Source organism: Podarcis pityusensis (genome assembly GCF_964106645.2).
Source record: "Podarcis pityusensis genome assembly, chromosome: 11".
Taxonomy (NCBI): domain Eukaryota; kingdom Metazoa; phylum Chordata; class Lepidosauria; order Squamata; family Lacertidae; genus Podarcis; species Podarcis pityusensis.
Genome location: NC_138036.1, coordinates 16,363,847 through 16,383,262, shown reverse-complemented (window position 1 = coordinate 16,383,262; position 19,416 = coordinate 16,363,847). Strand labels below are relative to the sequence as shown.

The 19,416-nt window shown below is 44.5% G+C and overlaps 2 protein-coding genes across 3 annotated transcripts in view; one reads left to right on the top strand and one right to left on the bottom strand.

The window, feature by feature from the left end:
* The window catches only part of ADAMTS12 (ADAM metallopeptidase with thrombospondin type 1 motif 12), a 111,256-nt gene extending 100,449 nt beyond the window's left edge, over positions 1–10,807 (top strand). The window contains exons 20-23 of the mRNA XM_080973385.1: positions 589–741; positions 2,566–2,739; positions 5,867–6,020; positions 9,505–10,807. Of these exons, the coding sequence (XP_080829511.1) occupies positions 589–741; positions 2,566–2,739; positions 5,867–6,020; positions 9,505–9,665 (642 nt within the window). The 3' untranslated portion in view covers positions 9,666–10,807. The remainder of the gene's footprint in view (positions 1–588; positions 742–2,565; positions 2,740–5,866; positions 6,021–9,504) is intronic.
* A 6,748-nt stretch (positions 10,808–17,555) lies between these two features.
* Positions 17,556–19,416, bottom strand: part of TARS1 (threonyl-tRNA synthetase 1) — a 197,297-nt gene continuing 195,436 nt past the window's right edge. For both annotated transcript variants that reach the window (XM_080973466.1, XM_080973467.1), the window contains one exon: positions 17,556–18,041. In XM_080973466.1, coding sequence (XP_080829592.1) covers positions 17,893–18,041 — 149 coding nt within the window. In that variant the 3' untranslated portion in view covers positions 17,556–17,892. The remainder of the gene's footprint in view (positions 18,042–19,416) is intronic.

Sequence of the window (19,416 nt, the reverse complement as noted above, 5' to 3'; positions counted from 1 at the left end):
TAAAGGTAAAGGTAAAGGGACCCCTGACCGTTAGGTCCAGTCGTGACCGACTCTGGGGTTGCAGTGCTCATCTCGCTTTATTGGCCGAGGGAGCCGGCGTACAGCTTCCGGGTCATGTGGCCAGCATGACTAAGCCGCTTCTGGCGAACCAGAGCAGCGCATGGAAACGCCGTTTACCTTCCCGCAGCAGCGGTACCTATTTATCTACTTGCACTTTGACTTGCTTTCGAACTTCTAGGTTGGCAGGAGCAGGGACCGAGCAACGGGAGCTCACCCCATCGCGGGGATTCGAACCGCTGACCTTCTGATCAGCAAGTCCTAGGCTCCGTGGTTTAACCCACAGCGCCACCCATGTCCCTGGTCTGCTCTAGTCGAAACAAAATTTTAAAAATCCTTCTAGTAGCGCCTTAGAGACCAACTAAGTTTGTTATTGGTATGATCACACAAAAGCTCATACCAATAACAAGCTTAGTTGGTCTCTAAGGTGCTACTGGAAGGAATTTTTTTATCTTGCTAGATTTGCATCTTAGCAATGCGATTAAAAACATCAAGTCTCAAAAGCCCTTTATTTCTGTTTTGTTTTTGCAGTGCTCCACCACGTGTGGTGTGGGGGCTTTTTGGAGAGTGGTGGAATGCAACACCAAGAATGAATCCGATTGCCGGCACGTGAGAAAGCCTGATCCGGCGAGGAGGTGTTACGTCCGCCCGTGTGCCCAGTGGAAAGCAGAGGACTGGAGCAAAGTAATGGGGCTTTGGAAATGAGTCTTTCTAGTTTCCAGAGTCTTTAAAAATTATTATGATGTTAGCTAATCTGGCTTTTAGAACTGGAAGGGGCTTCAAGGTGGGAAACTCTCATTCAGAGAACCAAAATTGCTGAAAAGTGCCTGGTTGTGTGGTGCTCTTTTCTAAAAGCATTACCAAAAACCAGCAAGTAATTTTGTGCAAATCCATATTGCAGCCTTGCTTTATCCCAGACAAATCCCAGCTTTTTGGGGCCAACGTGACTGATGCTTATATCATTAAGGAAGAAAGTGGAAAGGGAGGCTTAATCAAAAAAGATTGCAGGTCAGGATCATGAATCCAATTACGCATCTAATTTTGATACAGATGCTTTTCTGTAACAGCAGCCCCCATCATACCAATTATTTTTAAATGGACTCACTTTCTTATGAGCCAAAAAATTTTTATAAAAAAAAATACAATTTTCTTGATTATTCAAATTGCAGCTGTTTTTCTCATCATAAAACATTGCTTATTATTATTATTCCAGGAAGCTGGTCAAAGGCACTATCTGATTATGACAAGCCAGGAATATTAAGTGTGGAAACTTAGGTAGTCTACTTTCTGAGGCAGGATCAGTGTTGTTGAAAGAACTGAAAAGTTTCCCTTCCTCGGTCCTTGATCTAAGTTTTGGGCCCAGTATCATATTTTCCTTTTTCAGTCTCACAGAGGTGGGGGCTGGATAAAAATCCAATGGGAAGAGAGATATTGCCCAGAACATTTTTTTAGAGGAAGTTGCCTTTCATATGAAATAATAAAACAATGAACAGGGTGGTGATACAATGACTACTGCAATCGTAGTCTATTGCGTCTGCAATTGTTTAAGATAAAACCTATTGGGGGAAGAAACTACCGTATTTTTCTGTGTATAAGACTATGTTTTTCCTCATTTTTTTAAAGTTTGAAATTGAGGGTCGTCTTATACACGGCATATTTAAAATATTTATTTCTTAATTTTGGGCTCAAAAAATAGAGGTCATTCTATACATGGGGGCATTTTATAGACAAAAAATACGGTACTTTTGCCGTTTTTATGGACGTTTATTGTTTTATTTTAGGGACATTTATTATCACCAGTGCAAATAGATAAATAGGTGCCGCTGCGGCGGGAAGGTAAACAACGTTTCCATGTGCTCTGGTTTCCATCATGGTGTCCCATTGTGCCAGAGGCAGTTTAGTCATGCTGGCCACATAACCTGGAAAGCTGTCTGTGGACAAACGCCGGCTCCCTCGGCCTGAAAGCGGCATGAGCACCACAACCCCATAGTCATCTTTGACCAGACTTAATTGTCCAGGGGTCCTTTATCTTTTACATTACTCCTGATAGTGTGGGAAACCCATTGCATATTCCCTTGTAGCTTACAGTAGAAGAGCAATGGCTGGATATTCCTAGAAGCTGCCTGTCTGGCAGCAGCCTGCGAGAAGGTAACTGGCCCAAGTTCACTTGGGTAACTTCATGCAACTTCATGCCAATTGGGGATTTTAAATATTTCTCATGGGAAGGGCTGCACTGCTTACCTGGCTTCCTGACACTGCCTGTTATTGAGATGTGCCCACCATTGTGCCAGCACTGCGCTGCCCTCTCTGCTACTTCACCCTGTTGGTAAGCAGCAGCGACCCCAGCATTGGGAAACCAGGAAAGCAGAACAATTGCTACTGGATTTGGACCTAGATTTCCCTGCACTTCCTCCATCACACTAGGCCTGTAGAGCAGTTGCCCGCAGATCCCTGCCAGGGCTCTCTGACACTGCAGAGACCATCTCCTTCTTGTCCGTCTTTCTGCAGTGCTCCTCCAGCTGCGGAGGCGGTTTCAAGACCCGCAGTGTCCTTTGCCTCGATATTCGTAGCAACAGAACCCTGAGGCCGTTTCACTGCCAGTTTGCAGGACGCAAGCCACAGTTAAACATCAGCTGTAACACAGAGCCCTGCTTCGAGTGGCGGGTGGAGCCCTGGAAGGAGGTAGGTTGCCTCTACGGCAAGCTATTGGGCTGAGTTATTAACTGCTAATTAGGGCCACCACCTTGCCGACAAAGGTCCATACAGTTAAAGCTATGGTTTTCCCAGTAGTGATGTATGGAAGTGAGAGCTGGACCATAAAGAAGGCTGATCGCCAAAGAATTGATGCTTTTGAATAATGGTGCTGGAGGAGACTCTTGAGAGTCCCATGGACTGCAAGAAGGAGATAGACTGAAATTGCAGAATTTTGAAAAACTAAAAAACAAAGTGCGAGACTGGCTTCATTATTATCAGATAATGGAGGCATTTAAATTGGACAAGAAAATTGGCTTCCAGGTGGAAAAATCAAAATTAGAAACTGAACTGTTAGAACCCAAAACTAAGAATTTGTCAAGAATGTATAACTTGCTGCTGAAATGGAACACTCAGGATGAAACGGTAAAATCTGCTATGATTAAATGGGCACAAGACGTTGGACACAACATTATGTTCGCTGACTGGGAACAGTTATGGACCACAGGTATGAAATTTACGGCATGTAATGCCCTAAGAGAGAATATTATGAAAATGATATACAGGTGGTACATAACTCCAGTCAAGCTTGCAAAAATCTATCATTTGCCCGATAATAAATGTTGGAAATGTAAAGAAACTGAAGGTACATTTTTCCACCTTTGGTGGACGTGCCCAAAGATTAAGGCTTTCTGGGAAATGATATATAATGAATTAAAAAAGGTATTTAAATATACCTTTCTCAAGAAACCAGAGGCCTTTCTCCTGGGCATAGTCAGCCAAACGGTGTTAAAAAAGGATAGAACTTTCTTTATGTACGCAACAACAGCAGCAAGAATACTCATCGCAAAGTATCGGAAGACACAAGAGCTTCCCACACTGGAGGAATGGCAGATGAAACTGATGGACTATATGGAACTGGCGGAAATGACTGGCAGAATCCGTGACCAGGGAGAAGAGTTGGTGGAGGAAGATTGGAAGAAATTCAAAGACTATCTGCAGAAATATTGCAAAATTAAAGAATGTTAGAGTGATGTTGGATTGAAAATAAGTAGCTTCCAGCTGTACAGGATCTAAAAATGGAAATTTGGTTTTTAAGAGGTAAAATTTAATGTTATATTATATTAAGATTAAAGATTGGGTTTAAAAAAGAGGGAAAGAAATTGCTGGACAAATAATTTGAACTGGAATACAAAAGAGGGAGGTGTGAGGAGGTCCAGAAAATAAGTAAATTTAAAAATGGAGATGAAAAGGTGGTATTGTTTTTAACTGTTTTCTTTTTTGTCTTTTGTTTTTTTGTTTTTTTCTGGATTATGTATTGTGCACTTTTGAATTGTGTATTTCTTTTTTTATTTTTATTTATTTTTTTATTGATGTGTTCTTTTTATTGAAAACCTTAATAAATATCATTAAAAAAAAAGAGAGAGAGAGTCCCATGGACTGCAAGAAGATCAAATCTATCCATTCTGAAGGAAATCAGCCCTGAGTGCTCACTGGAAGGCCAGATCGTGAAGCTGAGGCTCCAATACTTTGGCCACCTCATGAGAAGAGAAGACTCCCTGGAAAAGACCCTGATGTTGGGAAAGATGGAGGGCACAAGGAGAAGGGGACGACAGAGGACGAGATGGTTGGACAGTGTTCTCAAAGCTACTAACATGAGTTTGACCAAACTGCAGGAGGCAGTGGAAGACAGGAGTGCCTGGCGTGCTCTGGTCCAGGGGGTCACGAAGAGTCGGACACAACTAAACAACTAAACAACAACAACAAGGGCCACCACTGTGACATGCCGCAACATTATGTGCATTTAATCTCAGCAGAAGGTGCACAGCTTTCGCTGAATAGCTCTTCAGTTCCTCTTGGGGCAGCCAGCTCATTTTTGACCTATAGCCGCCTGAGCCACAGCTTGAGTTTTCCAGAGCTGCCACCCCCAACAGCTCAACAACCCATCAACCCCAGGCCTGCGTGGCACCAGTGGTATTGCCACCAACCTTTTAAAACCACCACGCTTATATAAGAGACAGGAGAGATGAAAAGAGCCCGCCAGATTTGGAAGGCTGGCTGGATGAAAAAGGGCCTGTACTGTTTGAAAAGAGAAATTTAGCATGCACAACTTCATACCCCAACACTGAGAAAGAAATGATCATGACAGTGAATGGGGCCCGATAGATCGTTTCGCCCCTCCCCTGCAAGCTTGCTCCCCCCCCCTCCCCAAATGAAGAAGGCGCCTTCCTTCCTCCACATCCAATGCAGAAATGCAGACAACTGGCCTCTTAGCAGGCCAGTAATTTCTTTTTGCATGCCAGTATTTTTTTGTAGGCAACTTAAACTGATGGAATATGCGCAGTTTGCGGATCTGATGTGTAGAACAAGAGAACAAGAAGAACATTAATTTAAAGCAGATTGGAATATGTTTATTGAATATATGGTGGGAAATTGTGTACACTTGAAAATGCTAGTAGAATTAAGATAAATTCAACAGTATAAATAAGTTTTGATGGAAGTAATAATGGATTACTGAATGGTTTAGATTATATAAAAGCTGCAGGAATTTATGCTGTGTAAAATGAACCACAGAAAGAGAAGAAGGGAAGTCATTAATATTTTAAGGTTGTATAACTGCCACTGGGCCCCATTTGATAGATGATATTTTTGTCTTAAAACAGTATATCTGTAAAACTCATCTTCCTCATTTTTCAGTCAAAACACTTGCTCCCATCCAGTTTTTCCATATTACCATCCTTTCAGTAATTTTTAATACAGTATAGGATTTCCCTACAAGGTAAGTTTGGCATGCGAGTATGGGTCAAGTTTATTTTTATTAGACAATATGTTCCATATCTTCCTAACTGACTTAGTTGTTTCTAGAGTCACCTGAGATTTCAAGTATTTTGATCCTAGTATTGACCAGCCCACCAAAGCTGCTGGAAATATGATCCTGATATAAAAACTGGAAGTCCTCTCTGTAAGATGTGTTCTTAAAGATGTACACTGCCCGGGGATCTTTTGATAAATATAAATTGAACAAATAAAATAATAATAGTACATTTATTGTTTGCAACCTCCCCTGGGACCTCATGGTAAAATAACAACCACCACAGTAACGCAAAATGTCTTCCAGTGTTCTGTTTCATGCGGAGGAGGCATTCAGCAAAGAGTGGTGAAGTGTGCCAATGTGGAAGACAGCACCGCTCATGCCCAGAGCCTCTGTGAGCAGAAGTCCAAGCCTGCGGGTTCTCGGAAATGCAACCTGCGAGAATGCGTTGGTAGCAGAGGTGGGTGTCTCTCAACAGCAGCAAATACAAAGGAGCCGCCTTCCACACAACCAGCTGCTGCTTCATTTGCTCAGTCCCTGTTTAGCTGACAAATATCTCGAGGACTGCATCTTAAGACCTGGGTCAACACCACTGAACAATAGCTAGGTGCACGTCGACCGTATATCAGTTTCAATTCCCAAGAGAGGTTCATCAGGGCACAGAAGGGCTGTCCCCTTGTCTCCAGACCAAAACTGATTTGAAATTTAAATGCCTGTCATTGCTCTATTGTGGCACTGACACAGGTCTTAGGGTTATGCTACAGACTAATGAGGAATAATAATTAGAGCTGTGGAATGATGGTGTTCTTACTGAAAACGGGGGGTGGGGGGACACAGAAATCACTTTTTACTGTAACTTCAAAGATGCTCCTGAATCTGGCTATTAAGGGGCTCGTGATTAGACTAGCAAGCATGATCATCACAGTTCATGAACCAAAGCAGGATTCTTCAGATGCATGGTTTTCTGGATAAAAAAAAACTGCAGGCGTGAATCAGGTATTCATCGGCGCATTTGACTGGGTGGAAATGTTATCTGTCTGCAGCCCAATGCTTTTAGTGGATGCATGCATAACATGACTGTGAATCTTCTATCCACCATCTGATACAACTAGTCAGACAGGAATGCAAGTCTTCCAGGAGACGCGTGCCTTAGCTGAGTGGCAGAATACACAATCTTTATGCGGAAGGTCCTTAGTTCAATCCCTGTTTTCTTCCGGTGGGGCTGAGAAAAACTCCTGGCTGAAACCCTGGAGTTTAGACCAGGGTTTCCCAAACTGGGGTCCCCGGCTGTTGTTGGACTACAACTCCCATTATCCCTAGCTAGCAGGACCAGTGGTCAGGGATGATGGGAATTGTATGTTGGATTATGCCGGACAAGAGTGTAAACTGAGGCTAAACATGGAGCCTGACACGCCTCCGCTTGCGCAGCTTTGCTGTTGTCCGTGCCGATCCAACGATCCTTCCTGCCTCTCTCTCTTGCCGGTAGCAGAGCGAACACAGCGGTGAGAAGCAATTGCAACAGTGTGGGTAATAAATTCAGAGCAGACACAAGGCATTCCTTATCTTCTCTTGCCTTTAATCATGAAGTTTAACAGCATAAATTCAGACCTGGCGAGAACTGACACATTCTCCTTCTCGCATAGCGTCCCAGAGGCAGACTGAAACACTTAGCGTCAAGCCACTCCCGTAAGTGTTTCTAACCACGCCTCAGGAAAGAGACGTCACACAGAACTCTTTAACCCTGTGAGTTCTGAAACCAATAACATTGTAGTCCAAAAACAGCTGGAGAACCTAGTTTGAAAAACCCTGGTTTAGATAAGGCTAGAGGTAGAGGTAGGCTTAGTGAGAGGAAACTTCCTAGAGTTGGATCAGGGCAAACATGCAGAAGGGAAGAAGTCAAGAAAAACTCTGCAATGACTTTCTGGAATATATTGCTCATTTTTGTATAGGCATATGGTATGCATGAATGCTCAGATAATGCTGATATATGCTCCATACTTATTGTATTTTTAGATATGTGGGATATACGTAAGTCCATATGTTGATCTCCCTCATTTTTCTACATCTGATGACTAAGGCTCTTGCTTCTTTTTCCTTATGCAATGCCTTACCAAAGTAAACTCTACAAAAAGAAGCACACTTGGTTTTATGGCACACATAATTGTGTCACAATTCTGTGGGGGGTGGGGTGCTTTGTCCCCCCCCCATAGAACACATGTGCAAATTGGTAGAACACCACACAAAAAGAATGTTGATGCTGTCATTCATACAGTCGCATCAAGATTACCTTTTTGCATTGTTCTAGCAAAGCACACAGGTGCCTAAGTAGCACAGAGAGAGGATGCACACACAATGCAGAAGCTGAAAAGCTGCAGCAACCTTCAGTTCCAGTTCTGGTAGATGATTGCAGAAATTATCCTAGTGCAGGCTTCCTCAAACTTGGCCCTCCAGATGTTTTGAGACTACAATTCCCATCATCCCTGACTACTGGTCCTGCTAGCTAGGGATCATGGGAGTTGTAGGCCAAAAACATCTGGAGGGCCGAGTTTGAGGAAGCCTGTGGTTAAACCAGAATTCAGGGAGGCTGGCAGAGTGAACCACAGAACCAAGAAGGAAATGGCATGTGAGAAATCATCTCATCCATAATAAAAAATAAAAGATATGAAGGATGTTGAATTCTTCCACTATTTCATGTTTATTTCTTGTGTGGACTCTATGAACTTGACTATGTGAACATATGAAGCTGTCTTATACTCAGGGCTTAGTCACCCTTACCTTTCAGCCGCTTTTCCCAGGCACAATCCATGCTTTGAAGCTCAATGTCTGAGCATCCTTCCCCCCGTCCCCTCCAGAGCTTCCCCCACAAAAACCCACTCTTTAAAGCTGAATTGGAGCAAACAGCAATCCACTGAATTGACCTGAATTGATGTTCTTTCTGATTGAGCGGTAAAGAGCAGGTTGCCATAGGGAAAGCTCAGGGGCACACACACAGACAGAGAGAGAGAGAGAGCGCTTGGACACGGAGCTTTGAAGTGCAAACCTATGCCTGGAAAGAGAGGGGAAAAGGTGAGCCGAGGATTGAACTTAGGACGTTCTGTGTGCAAAACTGTACAAAACAGATGCTCTACCACTGAGCTCTGGTCCATGGGGTCATGAAGAGGCGGAGACGACTAAACGACTAAACAACAACCACTGAGCTACAGCCCCAACCAACCCAATCACTATAGTCAGTGCCTAAAACTTTGGTCAGGGATGGGGAGCCTGCAGCTCTCCAAATAATGTTGGATGACAGATCCCTTCATCCCTAACTGTTGCCATGCTAGCTAGAGCTGATGGGAGTCTGACAACGTCTAGAGAGGTTTGGAGGGTGGCAACATGAGAACAGGCCTTCTCTGCAGTGGCTCCCCGTCTGTGGAATGATCTCCCCAGGGAAGTTCGCCTGGAGCCTTCATTATACACCTTTAGGTGCCAGACAAAACATTCCTCTTTAATCAGGCCTTTGGTTGATCTGATTTACATCCTATGCCCTTTTAAAATGTGTTTTTTTGGGGGGGGAGTATTGGGTTGCTGTTTTTCTTTTTATTAGGTATTTTATGGTTTTATATCTTGATTTTATTCTGTGAACTGCCCTGAGACCCCTGTGTATAGGGCGGTATATAAATTCAATAAAAAATAAAAATAATAGAGTGCCACAAGTTCACCACCAGTGCTTTCAGTAATTAACAGCACGCTTAGACTGCAACCCTAAGCACACTTCCTAGGACGAGAAGCCCCAGTGAACACTATGAGACTTACTTCCAAGCAAGCAAACATATGGTTATGCTGTCAATTTCTTTCCTTCTGCCTCTCTCTGATGTCCTATGATGTTATCCTAACTCTGTAGGCACCAAAAGCTACTGCTGTTTCCTTTTACGAATGTGTGTGGGTGTGTTTCTTCACTACAGGTTTGCCTTGCGGCAAGGACAGGCTGTCGGCGAATTTCTGCGAGAAAGTGAGGGATCTTGGGAAATGTTCCATGCCTTCAGTGAGGAATCAGTGCTGCGCCACTTGCAAGATACTTGGGGATGCTAACGCAACAGGACCTCGAAAAGCGACCCATGCCTGAAACTGCATGGCTGAGAACTAGGACTGCTAAATCAGAATGTGAAATGGAAGAACGTGATCCAACAGGGTGTAGGGAAGCTGTAGCATCCCAGAGGCCGCTGGGCGCCTGCCCCAGCCAGCATGGCCAAAGGTCAGGACTGATGGGAGTTGTAGTCCAAAGCCGAAAAGCCAAAGCCTAGTGGGGTGGAGCTGCAATGCTAGCTTCCCAGCAGTGGTGGCGCTGTGGCTTACCAAGTGGGAGAGGGACATGGCAGCAAAGAGGGCAGGGCTGTGCAGGCACCAGGATGCTAGCACTGTAACTCTGCCCCAGCAGATGAGCCACAACTGCCTGAAGGGCCACAGCTTCCCCACTCCTGCACGAGAGCTACACTGCCACTCCCACCATGGAACTATAATGCAGTGGATTTGAACCGTCTCCAAATCCAAAGATCGCCTGAACCCTTTGTCCTGATTTGCAACGTCGGGTTCACTTATTGTACTGTCTGTTCTGCTTTTCATCTTCACTGTTTATTTCCCTTTTCCGGCCTCCTTCCCTCTGTTTTTCCCACCTCTCTTTAAAAACACACACCAAAAAATGCTTTTGGTGCCTTGCTGGAAGTGCCCCAAGATGCTAAAGAGTTGTCATCATAATCTTGCTCACAGTTCAACTATGAACTCAGAGATTTGACATAAATTGCCACCTTGTTAATTCTGGAGTTCCATGTGGGGAGATTAAGCCTCAAAGGGAAGTTTGGAAAATAAAGGCATCAAAACAAAACTACCTTACCTGGAGATCATTGGAAATCCTGTCCAGGGTGAGGTTTGTCATGTTCTTGTTACCTGTACAGCAGCTTAATCGACACATATACCTCTAAGGGACTTGAGCAATTTTTGTTTTGGTCTTTAAATATGGTGCTATTATACCACCACGGTGCTAAAACTTGCATGGTGCCTAAAAACTTCTGTAGAAGGGGCTGACCGATGTATTTCTAAATCTACACCTGCTCTGGAAATTATCCTTTGGGCAAGGCGTTGCTGTGCAATGTCTGCCATATTGCTTTTTTGAGAGTTACGTGGTGTATTTTTCTAAAGCGGCTTCAGTTTGTAAAGTACAGAATGTTTTATAACCCCTCGTGAGAATAAAAAGTATATCTGCTTCTTTGATGCTGGAAAGAGCTGTAATTGGGTTTCTGCACGAAAGGGCATCTGTGTGCGTGAGACCGAGGTTAGATGTGCTAAGGCAAGATGCAGATAGATGGCCACTTTGAATGACACCGTCACGAGAAGGCATGGATGCCAGCCAGTGGAGTTGAGCTCTTGTGCATTCCTGCGTTGAGAAGACCCGGTTCCCTAAAGCTATCTAGTAAGGTGGTACACAAATCTGTATAATAATATTTCACATTTATGTAGTGTCCTGTCCTCCAGGAATCGAGTGGCAGCTAATGAGGCTTTCCCCATTCATTTTTAGCAAGAGAAAACTTTGGTACCCTAGCACCTCAAGGCACTTTGGACAATACACATAGCTAAGCTTTGGTTCTTTGCTGCACAATGCAAGGTTTTCTACTACCTTGACTGCCAAGCTGTGCTCTAATTTTAGGAAAGTTGAACTGACCTTGACCTTGTGCCTCTCTGTCTGTCTCAACCCTAAATACCAAAGGGGCTGGGGGAGGGGCGTTCTCTCAGGAGCTCTCTCAGCCTTACCAATTGCTGTCCCTTCTGCTGCCTGTGTGGATCAAGAGGATGCACCTCTGAGAATTGCCCTTCCCCCTGTGGGGTTCTCAACCCTCCTTTCCTCTCAGTACACAGAGATTCTCTCACGCTTCCTCCTCCTTGGAAGGAGCTGGTGGGACTGGTGAGATGAGAGGGGGCTGTTGTGTACAGTAGTACCTCGGGTTACATATGCTTCAGGTTACATAGGCTTCAGGTTACAGACTCCACTAACCCAGAAATAGTACCTCAGGTTAAGAACTTTGCTTCAGGATGAGAACAGAAATTATGCAGTAGCGGCGCAGCGGCAGCAGGAGGCCCCATTACCACTGTATTGAAGTTCTCACCCTGGCCACCAGGGGTATCATGTACGGTGGTACCTCGTGTTAAGTACTTAATTCGTTCTGGAGGTCCATTCTTAACCTGAAACTGTTCTTAACCTGAAGCACCACTTTAGCAAATGGGGCCTCCTGCTGCCGTCGCGCCGCCAGAGCCCGATTTCTGTTCTCATCCTGAAGCAAAATTCTTAACCCGAGATACTATTTCTGGGTGAGCGGAGTCTGTAACCTGAAGCGTATGTAACCCGAGGTACCACTGTATATAGTTTTCACCCAGGTCCACATCAGTTAATTAAGGCGGGAAACCCTGGGTGGTTGTTGTTAAAATGTTGACAGCCGGCTGCCTATAAAAGCAGGCCGGCTGAGCTGTTTGCTGTTGAGTTCAGTTCCAGCTTATTTATAAATAATTACTTGGAGAAATCTCTGTGTCGTCTACTATGTCCACCCACTATTTAATACTGGTGACGAAGGTAGGATCAGATGGACATCAGAGCACAGCCAGATTCGAACACTCACTGAGTGGAATAACTGAGCTGAAACATGGAACGAAATCACTGAACGAAAAGGCATGGGCAGGGAATCAACAAGTACCTGCCTCTCCCTTCTTTCCCCATCACTAGCTGCTGATTCTCTTCCCCTTGGCAACAGGCCCCCACAATTTGAGATCCCTGAATTGCAATGAGTTGGACTAGATGAAGCTTCAGGTCCCTGCCAACTCTACAGTTCTACGATTCTATGATTCTAACCCACTGGGGATCATCCTCTCCCCATTCTGCATTTACACACATACACACACACACCTTGTTCCTCTTCCTCCTGGCTCTGCCTCCTGGCCTGGCATGCAGTGCTTTCAAGGGTTCAAAGCATGTGTTACCTAGCTGCCAAAAACCCTGTAAGGTAAGCCAATTTTTGTTGTTGTTGTTTTTTAAAGGAGCAAATACAGCCATGACAAAAAAAAGATGATTTTTAAAAGAGACAGCTGTACAGATGTCCAAAGTGTTCCTCAGTGAGTGCCTAACAAATTTAAACTTCTCCTCCCAGCACCATCCTCTTTTCTATGCATGTACAAAGCTTTTCCTGTCTACTGTAGAACTGGAAGCATTTCCAACAATGCTACTTTGGAAGTCCTGGCTTTCAGCATCCTAGTGAGCAACATAAAATTGTCCCCCAGGACCTCACAGCCACATTTCCCCATGTCATTGGTGTTCACATGCACCATGAGTGCCAACCAACACTATCTACCAGGCTGTGTGCCATTCTAAGACTTCATGGGCGTTGAACGCTGCAAGGAGCTTCAAAGCGCTTCTGCTATTTTTATTGCGCGCAGAATCAATAGCATCACTCGGACTCTCCAGCCTGCTGCGTTTGCCTGGAGTGAACTTCTTCACCAGGCTGAACAAAAAAGGAACAATTGGTGTTTCTCGAAATGGTATATTGTTTAGGTGCAGCTGGCAATGTTAACTGTTATTATTCTCTGCCCTTGCTTTCCAATTGAGGATTGTTCATTCTCTCCCCTTGCAAAGTGCAAGGCTAGGACAAATCTGTCTATTCGAAGAGGATGTTTTGCTCAAGCAAGCATCCCACTGGGTCCCTCTCAGCATCTTTCCTTATGGGCAAATGACCTGTTACATTGCACTTTCAGACCTGATGCCCCGTGGCACCTTTTCCTGCTGGAGGAAAGGTGTTTTGGAAGGGGAAGGGGAAGGGGGGGACCTTACCAGGCCCGGATGTAGGTTTGATGAGGCCCTAAGCTATTGAAGGTAAAGGGGCCCTTTATGTGTCCAGCTGTCCTTTGTCAACAACAAATTGTTGCTTTTTTGTGTTGAATATATGCAAATGGTAATTCATGGACCTATTAGGTATCTAAAGCCATTTGCACATGTTGCCATGCAACCAGTCCATGCAGAATGTAAGATAAAGGTAAAGGGACCCCTGATCATGAGGTCCAGTCATGACCGACTCTGGGGTTGCGGCGCTCATCTTGCTTTACAGGCCAAGGGAGCCGGCGTACAGCTTCCGGGTCATGTGGCCAGCATGACTAAGCCGCTTCTGGCGAACCAGAGCAGCACACGGAAACGCCGTTTACCTTCCCGCTGGAGTGGTACCTATTTATCTACTTGCACTTTGATGTGCTTTCTAACTACTAGGTTGGCAGGAGCAGGGACCGAGCAACGGGAGCTCACCCCGTCATGGAGATTCGAACCGCCAACTTTCTGATTGGCAAGCCCTAGGCTTTGTGGTTTAACCCATAGCGCCACTCACATCCCTTACCCTATATATAGAAATGAGCAAACCAGTGATATTTTAGGGAGCAGGCCAGCAGGCGGGGCCCATTACTTACATCATAGGAACCTATACAACACAAAACACTGCTGCTGTATGTAGGTTTTATTTGTTTTTATCTTATATTTTGGAAATGTACATCCAGTTTTGTTTTCCTTTAAATTTTTGGAGGGGCCCCAAGAGAGTGGGGCCCTAAGCTATAGCTTGTTTAGCTTATACATAAATCCAGCACTGGACCTAACCCTTCCCTTGCCATCCTGTTTCATCTGATTCCCAAAGTGGTTTAACCATGAATCCCTCTCCACATGGAATTCTGGATATTGTAGCTCTGGGAGGGGAATAGAGGGTCTCCTAGCAACTCTCAGGACCCTTAACAAACTACGGCACCCAGAGTTCTTTGGTGGAAGCCATGGCTGTTGAAGGTGGCGTCATGGAGCTTTCAATGTAGGGTGTGAATGTGGCCAGTGTTTTTATTTAAAAGCAGCAGCAGCAACAACAAACAACAACACCTAGTCAGGCTCAACCCCCTCACTCTGTTCTCCAGGAATCATCTCTAAACACCCACCCACCCCCACTTCTCATAAGGAAATGTTTCTAAATTACTGCAATCACTCTACTGAATCATAGAACTGTAGAGTTGGGAGGGACTGTGAGGGTCATCTAATCCAGCCCCCCCCCCCCCCCGCAATGCAGGAATCTTTCACCCAACAGGGGGCTCGAATCCTTAACCCTGAGATTAATAATCTCCTGCAGCAGGGGGGGCATCTTGTCCTTTGCTTCAGACAGTGAAGTGTCTTGGCTCAGCCTTGATAATTGAGAACAAAATATCCAAGTCGGTGGAAATGAGTTGATCTGTAAATTATAGCGAAAAGGACAGGCTAGGTGAGCTTACCCTGTGCAGATAGTTCTCGGGTCAGGAAGAACAAACTAACCATATACACAAGGTGAGCTCACTTAGTAATTGCAATTGACAAAGTAATTGAAGCGAGAATTTCCTGCAGAGGTGAGTGAGAGGGGGGAAGCCGATGTGGGTCTGGAAGCAGAGGAGCGAGCAGAGCGCCCGGTCAACTGTACTTAAATAAAGCTGCTCGTGTCTGAGGGTACCTGAAGTGCCTGGAGTCTGTTTCTAGGAAAGGCAGATCTGCTGGGCTCCCCCACACACCCTGGCTGCTGGAGAGGGACGTCCTCTCATGGCCAAAGTTGCCTCTTTTATTGCAAGTGGTCTGTATACTGTGGTTGGTTTTTGTAATGGAATCGAGATTGGGGTATGCTGAGACCACCCCTTGGTTTAACACACATGGGCTTGAGCTTGACGCAAGCCAGGAGGACACACACTAATATTTATTAATTGTTATTATTATTGCCACCCAGCTGGCTGGGTTGCCCCAGTCACTCTGGGCAACTTCCAACACATATAAAAACACAATGAAACATCAGACATTAAAAACCTCCCGATACAGGGCTGCTTTCAGATGTCTTCTAAAAGTTGTATAGTTACTTATCTCTTTGACATCTGATGGGAGGGCGTTCAACAGGGAGGGTGCCACTACCGAGAAGGCCCTCTGCCAGGTGCCTTGTAACCTCACTACTTGCAGTGAGGGAACCGCCAGAAGCAGCTATGGGAAGCCCCATATACCGGTAAGGTAAGCCTTTTGCTTGCCATCAGTTGTTTCCCTTTCATTTTTTTTCCTGCCGGAATTGTGCCGCCATCTGTTGGCCAGAAAAATAAGTGAAGGGCAAGACAGGTTTAAGATCTCCTAGAACACACAGCCCCAACAGCACTGGATGCATGTTTTGTCTCTTCTCAACTCTCCTGGAATCTAGTCCAGTACCTGCCAGAACACAAATGATGTGAAGCAGAAAGGTACTAGCTTCCCTTCCGGCACCTGTATTTCATAAGCTGGAGCCAGTTGGGTGAGCTGCAGTTTGATCTAGGAGTCATTGCCAAGCAGAACACAGCTGCTGTTGAGAAACTGGGCTTGGGTGATTACAGATCAGGACTATCCAGCAATGCACCACCTCCAAATGACCTTGAAGGCAACTCCAGAGGTACCAAAACTTTCAAATGAGATGCAGATGCCTCATATATCAAAGCCAGTTGTCAGCTGCCTCACTTAAATGAAAACTGCAGAGATTTATGCTGTGTTAGGTGAGATATTGAAATTGTGTCTACATCTAAAGACACCCACCCATCCTGAGGAATGTGTTGACAACAACTGGTTTTCTTTTTCTTCTCCTCTTCAATCTTATCAACACTTCTCAGGGAAGAATGCCAAGTCATCTGGCTGTCCATCCACAACCCCTCAGCTGCAGAAAATTGATCTTTCCGGGCATGCTCCAGTTGCTCAAGTTATCTGCCTTACAGACTACACAAGTCTACTAGCACATGATTTTGTGAAGCGCCTGCATATTCATATTCTCTCAGCCTTAGTCCTGTAATGAGGGCAAAACAGGCTTACCTTACAAGGGTTAAAAAGGTAAAGGGACCCCTGACCATTAGGTCCAGTCGTGACCGACTCTGGGGTTGCGGCACTCATCTCGCTTTATTGGCCGAGGGAGCCGGCGTACAGCTTCCGGGTCATGTGGCCAGCATGACCAAGCCGCTACTGGCAAACCAGAGCAGTGCACGGAAACACCGTTTACCTTCCCGCCGGAGCGGTACCTATTTATCTACTTGCACTTTGATGTGCTTTCGAACTGCTAGGTTGGCAGGAGCAGGGACTGAGCAAGGGGAGCTCACCCCGTTGCAGGGATTCGAACTGCCGACCTTCTGATCGGCAAGTCCTAGGCTCTGTGGTTTAACCCACAGCACCACATGCTTTGGATGCTACGTAAGCAGGAATCACAACTATTGATTGTATTAAATACATCAACCCTTCTATCAGCTCAGTTGCAAGTGAATGAGACAAAAGACTGCATTTTGAAGCTCCCTCACTGAAACATTTTGTTTCGGAAAAGCCCACTGGTTCTGCTGAGATTGTGCAGTAGGGCTATAACTCAGGGATAAACTACTTTATAGCTTGTACTATATGCCAAGATAGCACCGGTAAAAGGATGTCTATGAAGCAGCTTCAGCAATTTTAGTAAAGAAGAGCTGCAGGAAACTGTTCTTGTTGAACAAAGTTCAACTACAGGAGAAAGTTTTATGGGCGTAATACTTTTTTTGTGACCTTGCATCAATAATTACAGACCAGGGCCCTGAGACCAATTTGCAGCATGATTACATCCCACTGGTTCAATGGGGCTTATCATCTTCTAAGTAGCATTAGTTGGGCATTAGTGTTTAAAGTCAGAAAACCTTTAATCCTCAAATTGGCCAATTGACACTAAGAGTAGCATTCACAAAATGCACTTAAAACAGTGTCCAAAGTGCATCTGCAATACTATAATTGCTGCAAATATTAATATTTCAACTTTTAGAACTACAGACTGAGCCTCACATTCCAGCCTTATTTTAAACCTAGTCATCAGTACGACACAGATTCAAGTAAAAGGCCACTTTGATGTTTTCTATGATGTCTTAAATGAAACAGAATAATTAACAGGGCTGCAAAGCTTCAAGAAGCACACCATATTAATCAATCTTGCTGAAATACAAATTTATTTCACGAAGAGGATAAATTATCAGAGGGTTGCTACCAGTGGCATTTTAATCCCTGATTAATTGTTCCATTGTCCCTTTCAGTTTTAGCTTCTTCAAGCTCCACAGACTTGGAGCTTGCAGAGGCTAATCAAGGCAGTTGCCCACATTTATACAAAATGGACTTACAAACTTAATTTCTGAACATACGAAAGCAAGTGGGTGTTTTGGTTCTTTTGACAAAGATCTCTTATCAAATACAGTACAGAGCAAACATTGCTAAATCCAGAAAGGTTAACTGCTATGGGGGAAGGAAAAAAATGTGGAAAAGGAGGGCTTGGCTAAAATTCTTCTTCAGCGTTTTTGCAGCGCGAGTCCTTCAGCTGCAGCAGCCTCTCCACCGTCTCAGCCACGGTGCGTTCGCCATGCACTTTGTTGTCTCTGGTGCGGATGTTCACCGTCCCACTGGCCTTTTCCTTTTCACCAACAACTAAAAGACAGGAAAGAGACAAGCAGGTTACAAAGGAGATCTTGATACTGTTGACCACTGAAAAGTATGGGGGGGGGGGAGAGAGTCAACCAATTATATACTACTTAATGCTCAAGAACCAAAATGAAGGAATTACATGCGACTCCCCATTTCCGCACGTTCAACCGTGTATTAATTAAAACTGCAAAAAGGACTGAAAAGGGCAAAAAGTCCCCAAAAGAGCAGGGAAACTTCAAAATGGCAGAGAAACAGCTAGAAATCCCAGAAGCCTTTGCAACTGCAATCCCATGAGACTTTGCACTGACCTTTGAGGCCTATGGAGAGTTAAGAGTTTAAGAAAGGAGGTTTGGAGGGAGCAAATGTGGTCGAGTTTGGTGGTTTTTCCAGAGGTTTAGAGGGCGTTTGCAGGCTTTTTAGATGGTGTTCCCCACTATAAGCCGTTTCATGTATGCGCACGGTACCCAGGAACGTTAACCCCTCCGTAAGTGGTGAGACGCCTGTATGCTACTCTGCTCAGTATTAATAACTCAGAACATCTGCAGCATCATTTAGTGCTTTGGGCAACAGAATACAGATAAACTGGGAAGGATTCAGAGAAGAATCAAACAGCAGTGTAACAGGGAAATCTATACAATAAAAGGAACTGGATATGTTTGTATAGCCTGAAAGAATAGAGTTTAAGAAATAAGTATGTTGACGATGGTCACGTATTTTTAAAAAAGATATTAGAAAGCTGCTACTGAATTGATTTATGCTAAACCTCACTAACTACCAACAGAAGTCCTGCAATTGAACAATTTATCAAGATTACAGAAAACTTTCTTGGGCACTTTCCAAGGACAGCTGGACGAGCATATAATCAGAGATATTCTGGGACATTGCATTTTGGAGGATGCTGAACAAACGCTCCAACTATTTCTGCACTCTTTTGGCTCCTCTGAATTTCTGTCACAATGGCTACAATGTAGCCCACAGGTGCACTTAAGATGTAAAACAATAATAATAAAAAAAAGCATACAGAGACACTACAACTGTAGGAAGGACACAAATTTAATAGTGGGAGAAGAACAAGTGACTTATACCCAATTGCATTTGAGGACAAGAATGTGCACTAATGCAAAATATGTGCAGATCATGTCAAATATGAGTGGCAAGTCTATGCTCCCTTTCTCCTTTGAAATTTAAGTAAGGGGCAACACGAGGGAAGATGATCAGGCCCCTGTTATTGGGATGTGATAAGTACTGAATGTTGCAAGCATGCACCAAGCATATTTGCTGCATTTTTTCCCTGCTTTTTACACCGAGAACAAAACGTGCCCTAGAATTCTTTTACCTTTTTACAATGCTGATAAAGAAGCAAAACAAATTACCAAAG